The sequence below is a fragment of the Lytechinus variegatus genome, chromosome 13, assembly GCF_018143015.1.
Source record: "Lytechinus variegatus isolate NC3 chromosome 13, Lvar_3.0, whole genome shotgun sequence".
In the NCBI taxonomy this organism is placed as follows: Eukaryota; Metazoa; Echinodermata; class Echinoidea; order Temnopleuroida; family Toxopneustidae; genus Lytechinus; species Lytechinus variegatus.
Genome location: NC_054752.1, coordinates 13,179,001 through 13,197,029, shown reverse-complemented (window position 1 = coordinate 13,197,029; position 18,029 = coordinate 13,179,001). Strand labels below are relative to the sequence as shown.

The following is an 18,029-nucleotide window of genomic DNA, read 5'->3' as shown; positions in this document are numbered from 1 at the left end:
GGCATTGATTGTCAATATTTTATGTTGTGTTAAAGAGATTATGAACGTTGGAACAAATTTGACATTTGTTGTAGATTACAATGGAGTATATTTTGTTTGGCCACTCAGAACTAAATGCTTACTATTATGATTATTATACTTATATATTCTTTTATACACATAAATAGTAAACTATTAAAACTAATAGATAAATTGAAACTTGTGTATTTTCTTCTTTGTTGAATGGCTTGTGCAGCATGCCCCAATATAGATATACATTTCAAAGACATTTACAGTGTAGATCATCAATTTCAGAATCAAAGCGCTATTCTACATGTAGCATAAATATTTAGAGTCCTTCCTTTTACGAAATTTTCATTGGTTTGAGTACAGGTATTATTATGTTACAGAGTTGCATTTCTATGGAAGCCTAGCGAGATGATATTTTATTGTGCCAACTTGGCTTTGATATAAAGAGTAGTATGACGACTTGGCTAGATACAGCTATCCCACCCTGCATATGTTGACATGGCGTGATGCAGTTTCTTGCCAAATCGACTTAAAAACATAATTATCTCGCTAAGTTGACTTATAGAAGTTTCATATTGACATGGCACGATATGACCACCACGTATCTCGCCATTTGTTGGGATACAACTGTTTATAAGTCAACTTCGCGAGATAGCACACACGTATCTAGCAATGACAACATACAATTGATCATACATGTAAGTTGGCTTGGCAAGATGATGTACGTGTATCTTGCTATGTCGACATACAACTTTTTTCTAAGATAGCCTAGGTAGTCAGAACCGATTTGACATTCTCTGACAGAATGGAGTTTCCGCTCAGTGAGGCAGAACAAATCCCAGAACAGCATTTTCATCCTGCGTTTCAGGGCCAACGAAAAATGATAACAAATATTTAGCTGTGCAGTCCAGGACGAAAATGTTTCAATTCACCAAACCTTGACAAAGACTTCATTGCCATGAAGGGTACATGACAAATTACATGTAGTTCTGCGTCGCGGTTGTGAAAACTTGCAAGTAAACACTTCTCCTCAACCAATTAAAATAAAGAATATCAATGAAGTTGTCAGAGCTGACAACCTCTCTAAAAGCCCCAACCCATGCGATCACAATCTATCATCAATTAACCCATCCCTCTTTCTACCACTCTTCCCTCTCTTACTTTCCCCTCCCATCTTGCAAACTCTGTCTACACATTTGTCTCCCCCCCCCACACTTCCCCTCTTCTACCACTCTCCCTTCTTGTACATGTATACTGTATTCTTCTATCTTCCCCCCTCTCATTTTTCCCCCTCCCCTTGTATACTGTTGTCTTCTCCTCCCCCCCCCCCTCCTTCCACTTTTCTCTTTTCCCCCTCCCCTCTTGTATACACTTGTCTACTCTCTCTTCCTCTCCCCCCCCCCTACGCCTTCAACTCTTCCTTCTCTTTTCTCCTTCCCCTCTTGTATACACTTGTCTACTCCTCACTCTTCCTCCCCCCTCTCTCTTTCTAAAGACTCATGATCACTGGTCTTTAGAAAATACAAACCAAAATCTACAAACTGTAAGTCGATTTGTCTGTTTCCTGTGCTACACAAATTCTTCACAACTCACCAGATCAACTTGTTAATTTTCTGACCAATGTCAGTTCATCATTTTCTCATAATAATCAATGGAAGGAATAAACATAGCATTTGTTTTCTCAATGAAAAATATGATTTATTTACAACAGTCAGCAAATTTACATTATACATTTGAGCAAGCCGTGCCCCTTACCGTGAAATCTCTCATTCATATTGATCCTGAAAACGTTAAATTTTTCTAGGTATGATAGGACAGAGCTCGATCCTTTTTAACATGGAGATTGAGGGTTGCTTTGTAGGCCCAGGTGACCTTTGAATATGATATGGACGATGTCCTGCCAATGCTAATTTTTATCAACCCTTTTTTTTGGTAAAAAAAATAGTCAAAATGACAGCAAATTGAGTTAAAATTTCAGTTGAGAAAACTAAAAGCCTGGGTGGGGGTTCTTACTAAATTGCTGTACACGAGTGCTTATCACATTGTATGAAAAGGGTAGATCAGATGGTATGGGAATGCTGCAGTTGCACAAACGGCAATAAATTAGGGAAAAGGACGTTTTTACAAGTGTCACACCTACTAGACCATATATTTTAGGGAAAAAACGTTTCTTGAGATTGTCAACCTTTGTCTGAACATTGTTAAACCTGGAATTCTACTCAAAGAAACACTTGATTAGGATGTGAAATTCAAACAGAAAACATGCAGAAATACATGCATTAAGAAAGGGTTTAATTCTGACCAATGAACTAAACCTGTGCCTTTCTAGTGTGATTTTGAAAACCTGTGGCCATGCACGGAAGAAGCAATAGAGCTGAATGGCCCCATGCCAAAAGTGGGGAAGCAATGACGTTCTTAGAAATAGATCAAATTGGGCAGACCATGTGGGGTACCAAGTGCAAGAAAATGTGGGGAAACAGAATACCTCTTGTAACATGGTATAAGGCAGCTGTAGTATTCTGATACAATTTCTGTGACAATTAACATGCAAAAATGTGAATGTGCATGAGATGGCTGGGCCAAAATCATTATTGTATCCCTTCTTCTAGTCCAATTCATCATCCTCTTAAATCAATGAGCTACACATCAATGATGGCAGTCAATAGGAGCACACTGGAAGCAATTAAAACAATTGATATGCACATAAGTACGTGCTGCATTACGACTACAATTATCCAGATGGGATGACTTCTTCATACATGTACTGAACCTCAACTAATCCTACGTTGTTCACTTTTTGTGTATGGCTCATTCCTCCTTTCTGTGGTTAAAGGTAAATTCTAGTTTTGGTAACGATATCAAAAAATAAGTTCATACAGAATCCCATGTAATGACCACCAAAGTGTCTGTTTGTACGAGTAAAACATATGTGCCAAAGGATTCTGGAAGAAATTGTGTAATTGCTGAGAAATCAGCAAATAAGCACAGAATTCGGGTAAGCGTCGGGCCCGACATTCAAAGCAATAATTATACACTGTCCCACGTGTGCTTATCTGTGTCGGTGATCTTCAGTGTGAACATTTTTCAGCGTAGATTTCAAGATTTTACAACGTTCAGTATATGTAACTGTACCAGATCTAGATCCTCGATGATATACTGACAAGTAAGCCTTGTTTTATAGACTTTCTCATGAAATCAGTGTTTACTGCAACTACTGGCATTTTTCTTTAGGCTTCATCAGAGATGGCCTGCTCCTTAAAACTTTCCAGATTCCATATGTGTAACAAACGAAAGCTGCTCCTTCAGGTTCATGTCATGGGAAAGTATACTTCACACCACATACATGTAATGTCAAGGTAAGGAGGAGATGATGTGAAATATGCAAAATGAAGGGAAAATCTGAAAATTTGTGTACAAAACAAATGGAGAGTTGTCCACAAAAATCAGCCACTTTGAAACCCGTCTGCCAATTTGAGGATTCCATAGAAAGTACAACAATACTTTTTAAACGTCTATAACTTGCTACTTTCATAACCGATTTTGATGAAACTTGTTTTAAATTGTTCCTCTCATTATACTCTTTCCAATAAGATTGCTTTTCTTCTTGAGTTTTGGTTTCCTTTAAGGACATGTACATGTATGTGTCAAATATAATGATATGGTCCGTTTATATAGCACGGCGACTATAATTGCATACACTCTACTGCACTTTAAATCATATTATTACATGTACCTCAGCAGCAGCTGAGCCGCCATACAGGCCCTAAAGCATTCAAGGAATAAATCCTACCGGTTACGCATTCACGTCACATGGGTCGAGTGCAGCACAATGCGGGTAAATTTCTTGCTGACGGGAAACACGCCATGGCTGGGATTCGAACCCGCATCCCTCTGATTAAAACACGAGAGTCGTAACCACTAGACCATGACGCCCCCGTAATAATCTTATGTGAATCTCCAAATTGAGGTAAACTTAAGTGGACAATATTAGTCAGCCTTGGAAGACTCTGCTTCAGATCAGAGTAGTCTATAATCTAGGCAGGGGTTGCATAGTCTTTATAAGTCTGATGCTGTTACACAAAATGTCTGATGCGGAAGACTGCAAACAGTGGGTACGAAACAGCCACCTTGCTTTAGTTTTCTTTTTATAAATGAATGTCAAGTAGCAGTTTTTCATATGGAAAACCCACACCATATCCTGGGTCCCGTCTTACAAAGGGTTACGATTGATTCAGTCTACATGTATATCAACTATATGGAAATCCATCATTGTCATAATTTTTCTACCAATTTTTTTTGCAAACAAAGACGAGCACATCATATCTAGAAAAACATTTTAAAACAAACATGCATTCTAGATGTGGCATGCCTGGCTTTCCATAGTTGTAGTTGACCGAATCAATGGCAAATCTTTGTAATAAGACAATAAAAAGAAAACAAAGGCTGCAGTAAGATGGGACTACATTAGCAATGGCTGCTTTGTATTCACTGTTCATAGTCTTCTGCATCAGACATATTGCTTACTTTTAGCGTAAGAACAAAGATACAGCTGTAACTGCAACTTCACCTAACTCATGGGCTAACTCCTCAGAAGTTGTGTCACAAAAAAAAACAGTTTATATGTGGATGAAGAGCGCTCAATTTTGAATTCAGTTTCATAAAAGGATGAGATTATTCTACAATAATTTAGATGGGGCAGTCATAGATGTGAATAGCGTTGTCATCTGACACAGATACCATCTTGGATCCATTCCCATTGTATTTTGCTTGCCAAACCTGCCAAATAGAAAAAAAAATAAAAATAAAAATTACATCATTTTGAGAGAGAACAAACAAACATGGCATTCAAGACCACACAGATTGCATTAAACATTTCCTAAAATTTGCTTTTTGTCAAAATAATTTTTTTTCAATTCTAAGTTTAGATAAAAGACCCATACTGTACATGCATTTCACTATGCCAATGAAGTACATGTACTTTTAATATTTACATAATTTTGTTACCTTAAAACATACATGATGTGGAAGATATGAAATAGAAATGTGTTTTACCATAAATTTCGGCAAATTTACATGAAAATTGGTTTGATTTGGTGCTGAATTTGTATTTATTCCCTTTTTATACAAAACCAGTTCCCAAGCATGGAATACATGGAGTCTGTAAAAAAAAATCAGGATATATTTGTTTGCAACTTTCTGGTACCTACATGTAAGCACTAATTATGGAAGACGAGTTATCTCAGTGAAAACAAAAACTAAAACCAATAGAGAAAAATAAAAACAAATCCTAACTCAATGGATGAAAAAAAAAAGATTTTATGGCCACAGCACTATTTAACATTTTTGACCCCTCCCCAAGATTGCAACTTTTGGTTGATTTTGTTACAAATACAATTCAATAAAACAAGGAGTCCCCACAAAATGGGACTCAATTCAACACAATTGGATTAAGTTTCCTAGCATGTGTAAAGTAAAGATTCACTGCAATGTTTCTTTTATTTATCATAATTATTTTGGAGGGAGGAAGTGGGGAGGGAGAGCTCACATAAATGTAGAGAAAAATCAGCTAAAAGAATAGTGGAGTTGGCAGGTCTGCGATTGGATATAGCCTACATGTATGAACAAATCCAATGACTTAACTACAGTACTTACCTGATCAAGATGGTCATAGAATGTTGCAACGCATTGTCTTGTACCACAGTCCCATACCTTCACAGTCTTGTCAGAAGAACTAAAAAACACACAGATAGAGACACGTCATGATTAAGAACCTCTTGCTGAAAGACATGCAATTTCAATGCAATTCCAAAAAAGTCAAATACAACGTGATTAAGACCCAATCAGTCTTGAAAATTATAATATCAATATGGAATACATTAATTGACTTACGTAATTTCAAATATAAATGTAGCCTGCAATTTTCATTTAAATATTCATCATACAAAAATTCACCATACCTTCAAATTCAAAATACCTCAAACATCTCCACATAGATAAACATTTAAAGAGATTTCATTTATCAAACACAATACTTCATTCAAACCTGGGGGTGTATCTCAAAGATATAAGTCTGACTTAAATTTCAGCTGCGTGTGTTATACAGTGCGTATCAAAAAAAAGTTTACACTTTGAAAAAGCTATGGGAATTAAAAAATAAAAAACATGTGGGTAATTTTTTGACATATAATCTTGGGAGAGGGTCTCATCTATCACATGAAAGTAAAATTTTTGACAGAATGTTACACTTGAGTGAGCACTGTCCATTTTTGTAAAGCTGGCAGAAATCTGTTTGCGCAGAAATGCTCGTTTTCACGCCGTGTCAAGGGGAGAGGGCGAAATCAAACTTACCTTGCGGAATATTTCTCATACAATTCCCTTGCACTTTCAGTCAATTGAAATAAAACGGATACAGTCAACCATTTTCTAACAATTTTCCACCCAAATTGAAATTTCAACACTTAGTAAGCACAACCTTTACCATTTTTGTGCCAGCTGGATCTGAGGACATAACTGAATCTGAAGAAAAGTTAAAATCAGACATCTCTACCATTTTTACTAAGTTTTTATTATTTAAAGTGGGTTTACATTTCATTTTTAATTTAATGCTTGTTTCTCCACACTTTTCCCAATCTTTAAAATCATGAAAATCAAGCCTAAGTTATTTCATGTAATTCACAGCTCAGTGTAAAGCAAATATCGTCACGATGTCCTCGGTGTGTGGAGAGTGGGGTGGGGCGCAATGCACTCTTCGGAGGGTTTTGGGAAAGGACACAAGTTTAAAAAGATTAAAGAGATCTTCAAATCAATTTTACTAGCTAAATTCCACGTGTTCTTTATGATTAAGGTCTACTTTTATTTGCATAACTATTTCAAAGTTCTGCGCAAATCATTTTTCACCAGCTTTTCAAAAGTAAGTGGTGCTCAGTCAAGCGGAAATATTTTTCGACAGTTATATCGTCATTTGATTAAATGGATCTGTACTAATGTTAAAATGTGGAAAATTCTTCAGGATATTCCAAATGTATAATTTTACAGGATTTTTTCTAAGTGTAAACTTTTTTTTGATACGCACTGTATAGGTGGGGATGCATCACCACATAGGTCGGAACATGCACAAGGGGCATGCACTACCGCGTATCCATCAATCAGACACCTATTCCTTGTGAAAACACCCCCCAGAACCAGAACCAAAACTTTATTTTATTTATTCCCGAGTCCTGTTACCATGGAATTCACCATAATAATAAGTCTTTTATGCAACAAGGCCCTGGGCCATGTAACACAAAGGTTTGCGATGGATCACAAATATGAATGAACAAAACTGATTGGCTCCTGACCAGTATTCGAACATAATGCTGCATGCAACAATGGCACTGATTGGCCGTCACTGTTTTGACTGCAAAATTTTGTCTGTCCTAACCAATGTTTAGCTTTCATAGTATTCAAAGGAACTCACTTGGAAACAAAATGGGTGTTATCTGGACAGAAGTGGACACCGGTCACCCACGATGAGTGACCCGACAAGGTTCCAGCAAGGTTTGCTTGTTGTCTGTGAAGAAATGAAAAAAGGTTTTACTCACTGTTAAAGATAATCAGTGATTTCTCATAATTACATAGGTTACATGTATATTCTGCCGTTCCGTGACAAAAGAAAGCAACTACTGCCTTTTCCCTTGAAGCACCACCCCTGTGTGAGTGTGTGTGTGCATGTGTGTGTGAGAGGAAGTGTACAAGTATTTTCTTTTCAAAATTTGACCCTTTTTCTTGATTTGGGATATTTTCTGTATGTTCTACATGATGCCAAAGGAATTGGAGCCACACAAGCTCCCAATATCCGAAACACATACATTTTCAAAAGCTCGTAACTCTAGGTATTTCCAAATAAAACAATAGCACATTTTCCGCATTTATGAAGAAACTTGTTTGAGAGCTTTGTTTGTCATGGGACGCAAGCATTATTACAGCATTTAAATGGCTCTTACTTGTTTTTTACTCACTACATGGAACTGCCCCTTAAAGAGAAATTCCAGTAGTTGCAGTAAACACTGATTTCATGAGAAAGTCTGTAAAACAAGGCCTATTTGTCAGTATATCACTGAGGATCTAGATCTGGTACAGTTACATAAACTGAACTTTGTGAAATCTTGAAATCTACGCTGAAAAATGTTCACACCGAAGATTCCCAACACTACGCGAATCCTGTGCTTATTTGCTGATTTCTCAGCAATTACACAATTTTCTCCAGAATCCTTTGGCACATGCGTTTTATTTATACAAACAGACACTTTGGTGGCCATTTCATTGGATTCTGTACGAACTCATTTTTATGTCGTTACCAAAACTAGCATTTACCTTTAATATCACTGTAGCTTGATAAATGATAAAGCTATAAAATCCCTCTCGTAAACCATGGTAAGCTTGCTCTTTTACATGGGGAATCAACAATTTCAATATACTGGGCCATTCCTACGGAGTACAAACTTCAACAAGACATCCATCATATTTCTTATCTTGGCAACACTGGTGTGTAACAACAGTTACCACAAGAAAGGATTACCAGTCGCTTGTAACTTGGCATCCGACCCATACTCACACATCGTATATCTTAATCTGTCCATCATCTGATGCGGTGGCTAAGAGCTGTGAGTCAGGAGAGAAGCACAGTGACCTGATAGGCATAGCGTGACCTGGAAGTAATAAACATACAATTTTATGCAGTGACCTGGAAGTAATACATATCAATTCAAAATACAGTGACCTAATGAGCATGGCATGACCTGGAAGTAATAAACATATACCATTTGATATAGTGACCTTAAAGGCAGAGAATGACCTAGAAGTAATGTCATTTGAAACCCAAAGAAATATCAATATCTCTGGAACTGCCATGTAAAAATTCATGACAAATTGAAATAAATGGACCTCCCCCCATTCCAACCCCCCCCAAAAAAAAAAGATAAATAACAAAGTGAATAAATAAGTAAATAAATACCTTCTAATGTGTGGAGTAGTTTACTTGACTGAATATCAAATATATTTACAATGCCATCCATAGCTCCACTCGCTAAAAACCTTCCATCTGGACTCTGTGAATGAAAGAGAAAATACATTCACAGAACATGGTCACAACTATTGAAACATACATGGATCTGATGATCAAAATATAACTTCCAGTTGTGACAATGATTAAACACTGAATGCAAACAGAATACCCAAGTATGAATAAATAACATGAGCACAATTTTTCTGGTAGGAAATTGATGATTGGCAAGTATGTCTGCCAGTGAACTTTCCCAGGGAGCATTACATGGAATGACTTGTCAGACGTTTTATCAGACAGTTACCATAGTAACAGAGCCACTCATCCAGTCAAAATAAAGAAAAGTTGTGAGATCCAACAACTTTTCTGATTAAACATGTTGATGAAATACTCCCCACATATAAATACATGTATGAACAAAAGCCCATCCTCAAAAATTATACAGTGTGTCCCACAAAAAAAACGAAACTGAGATTTATTGTATGTTATACCAACTGAAAGAAGACATTCTAAGCTTTACAATGGTAGGGCATTCACTGAGCCTTGGTTTCGTTTTTTGTGGGATGCACTGTATATTTCAATATATAGTTCAGATTTCAATATATTGTTCAACAAAGGAGATATATATTTCAACTAAAGAAATAGTTCAAATGTAAATTAATACAGTTCAACTTTACTCTCAAGAGTCTGGCAGTAAAAAAAAACACACATAAAAATTCTTGATATTTCAGATTATGCTTTTAATATGTCATATGGGATATAACTACTAATCTAGACTTACATATGCTATGCTGAAAGTAAATTTTCCTCGTGTATCAAGCTGGGACTCTTTCTTTCCACTCTCCACTCCAAAAAGATTTATCTTTCCAACGTGGCTCCCAGAGGCTAGGAATCGACCTTCCGGAGAGAATGCTATCGTCCATGCATCAACTGAAACAATGAAAAGATTAATGATATACGACATCAAATAAAAAAGGAAAACAACAAAATCTTGTGTGAACGTTATTTGGAATAATACTGCATTCAAATGATAATCTCACACATAAAATCAGTAGAAAATCTTATTTTTACATTCATGAAGAAATTTCTTTCTAAAATAATAATCTCAATTATAAAATACATAAGAATGAGTGGCTAGATGACATACATGTAGCATACTCATAATTCAATGCATACTCCTGATAAAATGCATACACGTGTAAAAACAAAAATACAAAATAATTTAAAACTTAGATTAAAGGGCTACAAGGAGTCTTAATTCATCCAAAAATTGACAAGGTCAATGCCAAGGTATTTTATTTGCGAAATCAGATTCATGATTTTCCCAAAAGGACAAGCCCAACTTTTTTAATTACATGTAGAGTGAAAATGGAAATATTGAAAATTGGTGCATCACTAATGGGGCGAGTTGAAAATGCATGGCCTGGTATCAACCAAAAAAAAAAATCAAAGTACAGCCTTTTGTGATGTACTACCAGGTAAACATTGAAAAGAAATTCTTTTTTTTTCCTAGCCCTAATGTTATTATTGCATGCCTGAACGTCTATTTATGTGAGAAATAGATTGAACCTTTCCTCCTGCAGAAAACAGGGGCTGATCGGGCACAAGGTTTACCTCCCTTGCCCTCCGCACCTGGAACAATGAAAAATTCATCATTACTATCATCATGACAACCATGATATACTGCCAAAGACTGATGTTATTATCACTATGGCAACTATGTTATACTGGTAAGGAACGATATTAATATCATTAAATGTTAACAGTAATTATCAGAAGAAACTTCATCATATCAGTATCAATATGATTCTCAAAGTTTACCATCACTGTCATGAGCACCATCATCATACTCACCACCACCACCACCATCATCATCATCAACATCATCAACATCATCATTATAAACATCATCACCATCATCATCAACACCATCATCATCAAGACTCCTCACCATCATTACCATCATCATTATTAGCATGATCATCATCATCATCACCATCATCATATCATCATCATCAAAATTATTTTAAACTTGGGTTACATACCTGGTCCAGCATCTATCGATCTCATCTGTTTGCCAACCTCCAGATCCCATAATCTAATGTGACTATCCAGAGAACTTGATGCTGCAACTATAAAACAAAACAAAATTTTGCAAGTAGTAAATGTATATTTCATGGAAGGGAGAAGATAAAGTTCATCAGGCAATTCCTTGATTGAAATAGAACAGTAGAAACTGGAAACACGTGAAGGAATTTAATCTCTACACAGAAATTAGGCCAAAATTATTTGTAAGAGCTCTGAATTTAAAAAAATGAAGCATTTTTCTATTAAAAACAGTGGAAGGAACTGACGTTTACGGTATTCAAAAGTTCTAACAAATCATACAACCAGGCAAAAAAAGGTAATTTTCATGGGCTCCTTTTCACAATCCATAACATTGAATAAGCTTTATCATTGCAGTGAATGGGGAATTCCAGGGCTCTTTTTAAAAATTATTTTCCAGGGCTATATTTTTTATTTCCCAGGGGCCGATTGCACGAAAGGGTCTTTCCAAGGACAGTCTTTCGTGTCGCCCATCTTTTATGATACGCTATAAGCGGGGTGTTTCTGAAATTTATAATAAAGAATAAGATTCGGTAGCTTGCGTTTAAATCAAATTTTATACAATTTCATGATATATCACATCATTTTATAAAGAAATATTTTTTTTATTTTAGCGGACGAATGAAATATGTTTGCAGATGATTTATTCAAAATACGTTTCACATGGCGCATCACAAAAGATGGGTGACACGAAAGACTGTCCTCGCAAAGACCCTTTCGTGCAATCGGCCCCAGGGCTCTATTGAGCATGTCGGGAATAAATCGCCCTGAGCCCTTCATAATTTTTCTCCCTTGTATAAGAAATATTGCAGATCAATCTCAACTTGAATGTAGTTAAAGGTCAAGTCCACCTCAGAAAAATGTTGATTTGAATCAATAGAGAAAAATCAGACAAGCACAATGCTGAAAATTTCATCAAAATCGGATGTAAAATAAGAAAGTTATGACATTTCAAAGTTTCCCTTATTTTCAACAAAATAGTTATATGAACGAGCCAGTTACATCCAAATGAGAGAGTCGATGATGTCACTCACTCACTATTTCTTCTGTTTTTTATTGTTTGAATTATACAATATTTCAATTTTTACGAATTTGACGATTAGGACCTCCTTGCCTGAAGCACAGAATGTTAAAATAATGGAATTCCACATGTTCAGGGAGGAATGAAACTTCATTTCACATGACAATGACGAGAAAATAACAATATTTCTTATTTTACATTCGATTTTGATGAAATTTTCAGTGCTATGCTTGTTGAATTTTTCTCTTTTTATTCAAATCAAGTTTTTGTTGGGGTGGACTTGTCCTTTAAAAATTATTTTCCAGGGCTATTTTTTTCTATTTCCCAGGGCTGTATTGAGCATGTCGGGGATAAATCGCCCTGAGCCCTATATAATTTTTCTTCCTTGTATAAGAAATATTGCAGATCAATGTAGTAAACAACTCGGTGTAAAATGGTGCAGTGGATGGGACACAAATCTTCCATAGAAAAACTGGTCACAACAGTTGCTTTTGGGTATGTTACATCAATTTTTTCTAGAGGGTAGAAGAAAAGTTTCAAGATATACTTTTTAAAACTGAAATTTGACCATTCTGACCAAAACCGCTCTAGATATCCTCCTACTGAAAATTGTGACATTTTGTTGGTTCTGTCATTGGAGGAGGGGGGGTGCTCCTCAAAGATTTAAGCGTGGCTTAACTCTTCACTGTCATCAGCGAGTGCCATTTTTTTCAAAGAGTCTGTATTTAATCATTTTATTTATAAAAAAAGGGAATCAATCCAGAGACAATAATGTCAAACCCCTTGACCATAAGCTGAACTGAACAATGGAATCACCCATGCTTGCAATGCACTCCTGAAAATGCAATAGGCATAACAATAGCTGTATGACCATTGCACGAAAATGTGTTCGTGGCACTCCAGAGGATGCACAGATATGTATTCATGGCACGTTAAGAGTTAAGGAATCATGCTTAATTCAAATGCCAACATGCACATTATTCAACGCATTATCGAGAGGTTTACGTGGTTATAATATATGTGCCCAGTGCAAATGATCTGACCAATGCAGTGATGTGTTACTTTCCATGCGCAACTGAAATTTAATTTTTGTGAACCATCCCCTGGTTACAGTATTGCAATACCCTTACTTGTTCCTGTTGGGTTGATGTCCACTGAAACCACACCAAGTTGATGGCCTTCCAAGGTCCATTTTAATTTCAGTTCATCATTCTCCCTGGTGGATAAACATAAACAATGAACAAATTATGAAGAAGAAACAGCATGATTAATTTCACTTTAAGGTTGAGATCTATGCTGCCAATGCACTGTCAGTTAATTCACTTAATTGTGGCATTGAGGGGATAGTTTTTAATATGAGATTGTCAACAAAAAACTATTCAAAGGAGGGTCAGATAATAAGAAATTTTCTTTGATGGATAATGATGGTGATAATGATGATGATGATGGTGATAATGATGATGATTATGATGATGATGATGATGATGATGAAGTTGATGATGATGAAGATGATGATGATGAAGATGATGATGATAATGATTATGATGATGATGATGATGAAGATTATGATGATGATGAAGATGATGAAGATGATGATGATGATGATGAGGATGATGATGATGATAAATAAAAATATTAGAATTTCACAGATCTTGTCTCAAGGTGATGAGAAAAAATGTATTTTTAAATATGATAATTAATTTGAGTATTCAAAAATGATCTTTTGATGTGAAAAGAAAATATTAAAATCTTAAGTGAGACTCTATTGAAACAATTTCAATAGTCAAGACATCCAAATAAATTTGGAATGACGTCAAAATAAGAATGTCGTACCAGTTCCAGCATTTGACCAAGTCATCCACCGATCCTGTGACTATGTTTTCTACTCCATCCCTGTCACTCTTCATCCAAGCTACACACCAGATGCTGTCATCGTGAGCTTGCTCCTGCTTGTACACCACACTGTACTGCAAGTGCAAAATAAACGTGAACAAGGATTGAAAATACCAGTAAACTTCACTTGGCTAACTACCAAAGTCATTTGGAATGTACCTTATCTAGGGACAGTGATTTTCCGTTTCAAAAAATTGCATTTTCCGTTTCAGAAAATCTCAAATTCCGTTTCAGCACGTCAGAAAACGGAAATTCCGTTTCCCCATAGACTTTGTACACACGGAAAAGTGACAATTCCGTTTCCACATTGAATAGCAAAATTACACGTACACTCGCACTAGTCCAACTTTGTATCTGCTACTGTACCAACAACACAATAGAATCCGTTCTAATCGGATCTATGCGGGTGTAAATAATATTTTTACAAAGACATTTAGCATGCATACATCCTCACCTCTCACATCATTAGCATTATTTCACGGTGAAATGATTTTTCATCGATAATTTGGGGTTTTTTTTTACATCGTTATCATCAGTCAACGGCTTTTGCCGATCCGCCATCTTGGATTTTAAGACCTAGATATCGTGCTGTTACATCTTCAAACGTAGAGGGCAGCAACACACGACCGTTCATAGTTAGTTGGAACGATCTTTGGTACAGTGCAGTGAAGCCCAACCCAGCCGGCAGGCCGTGTATGTACGGGCGTGGGGTACTGTACAATCGAGTGTGCTGATGTCGGGTGCGGTCATGATTTGTGAATTGTCATGATTGTAGCGAAGTGAGATCGTGTTTTCTGGGGTTTTTTGGCCATTTAATATTATCAGTTTGTTGTGATTTTGGAGTAATTTCTGTTGCTATTCTGTGTATTTTGAGGGAAAATGCGTTTTCCGTGATTTTCCGTTTGAAATGCCACTTTCCGTTTCAAAAAGCATTTTCCGTGAATTCCGTCCGTTTTCCGCGATCGCGGAAAATCACTGTCCCTACTTATCTAACAGAACACACTCTTTAAAAAATGTATAAAATCATTACATTTTTTTTAAATGTCACTGTAGTTGAGTCACGTCACGGTGGTTCTTGGAGTGTCCCACCATTATATGAAGGTATAAAATTTGATTCAAATGTGCTACATAGGCTCTGGAGTAGGCCTATATTTGCCCAGTCGCGCAAATAAATTTTTAATTGAATAAAAATGCTTTCCCAAAATCATAATTCTCTTGCTCAGAAACATATCTGTCAAAACAAGGTTAACCGTATCACAACAGTTTTTACATACAATTGGCCATTATTATTATTTTTCCTAGGCCTATTCTCACTTTTGATGAACCATAATATCACATTTTTTTTTTTTCAGAATTGATTTTCATCTTGTCCATCATGACCCAATATCATTGTGAATATACATGTACTCTTTAATTAATTTCCTCTTATCATATATTATTTTGTTGGGAGGGGGAATTGCAGCACACAAAGAAAACAGACATAAATAATTAAGGCAGTGTATACAGCCACAGTGCACGCGTGTGTCTTTACCATCCAGCCACACGCGTGTGGTTATATCCAGAACACCTATCTGTGGATACCGCCACACGCCACCAGTAATAACAGTAAAACGCGTATGTATTGTAGGTCTGACCGTCTATATCACGATCAAAATAACCTCATTTCTTCATTAAATTCTTACATTCTAAACCACTCTGATTTCTTTAAATCGTTTCAATTTCATTCTCACCGTCTTCTTTCCTTGCTTTTCTTGTCTTGTTACAAAAGGCCGCCTGTTAAATAGCAAATTTCCACACTTTTTCTACTTGTGTCGATTCTCTACTGACTCTAGGCTATGTGCGCGTACGTACGAAACCCAAACTGTGTATGTCTACTGCGCTGCGCTAACGCTGTATGGGTCTGCCACCGCACCGCGAAGGAAGCCAGAATCGACACAAGTAGAAAAAGAGAATTTGCTGTTAAACAGACGACCGTTTGTAACAAGACAAGAAAAGCAAGGAGAGAAGACGGTGAGAATGGAATTGAAACGATCGCGATCTAAGGATATCAAAGGGGTTTAGAATGTAAGAATTTAATGAAGAAATGAGGTTATTTTGATCGTGATATAGACGGTCAGACCTACATACTGGCGGCGTGTGGCGGTATCCACAGATAGGTGTAAAGACACACGCGTGTGGCTGTATACACTGCCAATAATTAAATAAGAAAAAAGGAAGGAAGACAGACAGACAGACAGAAAGAAAGAAAGAAAGAAAGAAAGAAAAAGAAAGAATTGACAGACAGACAGAAAAAGAAAAATAAAGGCAGGAGGATATTTTAATTTTTATTTTTAATTCATATTTATTCCAACTCCAAGGCCAGATACATACATGTAGATTGCATATTCAGAAGAATACAAATAAAAAGGTTGACATTCATTATCATCTGACATCTGGGTATTTTGATGAGAAAGGATGCATACATATATGCCGTTGCATGAATATGAAATTCCGGAAATCTGCATAAGTGAATTCCACAACGCGCAACGCAACGGATCCCGCAACTCTTCACCATATCCAGGCCACGCCAGGCGCCTGAGCTCCAGGCGGCGGAGCTCCCGGAGTTACCGTAGCCATGGTAGCTAGGGTTTGCTGCATGCTGTCTAATCGTGTATCGACAGTTTTTAATTATACTCGAATATATACAGTGCATGAAAACAATGAAAACGAACTTACCATACCGCCCTTTTGTTTTATTACTATCCTTCAGAACTAATTTGCGAATAATGTCGTTTTTAACTTGGGTTCAAACTGCTTCGTTTAACCTCTGCAAGCAAGAGGTACTGATCTGTCCCGTCAACTAACGTAGAGGGCGGAAATAGGCGCAGCGCGTTGTTGTTTTATACTTTTCTGATCATGACTCAATATTGTGTTCTCCTGAGAGCATGTAAAGCTTTGACATTTTGGTGATATTCGATGTTCTTTATTCCTTGTTTGACCTATTTTGATAAATCTAAAATTAATGCAAGTACTTAATTATCTATTTTTGCGATCTTTTTAGAACATTGCATTGACTGCATAGGCTGGTCTAGGAGGCTAACTGAGCAGTCACCCCCCCCCCCCTCTGAAATTACTAAAATATATTGATTATTTTATATACAGTCAACTCTTTAAGGTGTTAAAGTAGTACTACATGTATTTTTCATTGGAATGAAATTCTTAAATTGATATAGATTATTGATTACTGTAGGATGGTTATTTTGTCATTTTGCTATTTTGTTTATTTCCTTTATTCTTCAGCTGTTGTACATTTCTGTTCTGTCTAGACTTATGTTCATTTGCATTTCTTTTCAGCACTGCCCTTGCAGTCTGAACTTAGGTTATTTGAGTTTAATGAATTCAGTTGTCATTCATTCATTCTACTCTGAATGCCTTTCCTCTGTTTCTCTTTTGTCATCTTCATTCCTTCTCTATTCTCTTTTCAGGTGTTCCACTCATTCCACCCCTCACCTGACTCCTTAGTTTCTACTTCCATAATCACCAGACATCTTTGTCATCTCATCTCATTCCTTATTGGTTTATCTTATGAATTGGGTTCTTGCATTTTAGTTCGATCCTTCCATTTTCTTTAGTTTGATTGGTTGTTATTTCTAATTTAAATATTTATGTAAGTTATAGAATGATTTGATTTTAGCTGAGGCAAAGCAGCCCAGATATTACACAGTGCACTACTAGATTTTGCGTCCGTTTTCACTTTTCCCTCTTCAGTTTGATAATTGAGTTTGCTGACTTAGAATTTCATTTATTTTCAACTATTCCAAACATATAATTTCTCAACCTTACATTACTATAATTATTTCTATATGCTCTGATAGTACGCCTTTTTTCAAGTTTTGTCATATTTTAGCCTTTATAATAGACGGATATTCACTTTCAATGTATATAATTCAGCTATAAATGTAATAATTCATTTGATTATGT

At 36.3% G+C, this 18,029-nt stretch overlaps 1 protein-coding gene across 1 annotated transcript; it reads right to left on the bottom strand.

Moving 5' to 3' along the window:
• Nucleotides 1–4,662: 4,662 nt before the first annotated feature.
• Nucleotides 4,663–16,895, bottom strand: LOC121426736 (WD repeat-containing protein 61-like). The gene is made up of 10 exons (XM_041623117.1): nucleotides 16,785–16,895; nucleotides 14,010–14,143; nucleotides 13,307–13,392; nucleotides 11,095–11,181; nucleotides 9,831–9,979; nucleotides 9,002–9,095; nucleotides 8,603–8,696; nucleotides 7,466–7,558; nucleotides 5,662–5,740; nucleotides 4,663–4,785 (listed from the first exon to the last, which is right to left on the bottom strand). The coding sequence occupies exons 1-10, from the start codon at nucleotides 16,785–16,787 to the stop codon at nucleotides 4,696–4,698; spliced, it is 909 nt and encodes a 302-aa protein (XP_041479051.1). The 5' UTR covers nucleotides 16,788–16,895; the 3' UTR covers nucleotides 4,663–4,695.
• Nucleotides 16,896–18,029: the final 1,134 nt, after the last annotated feature.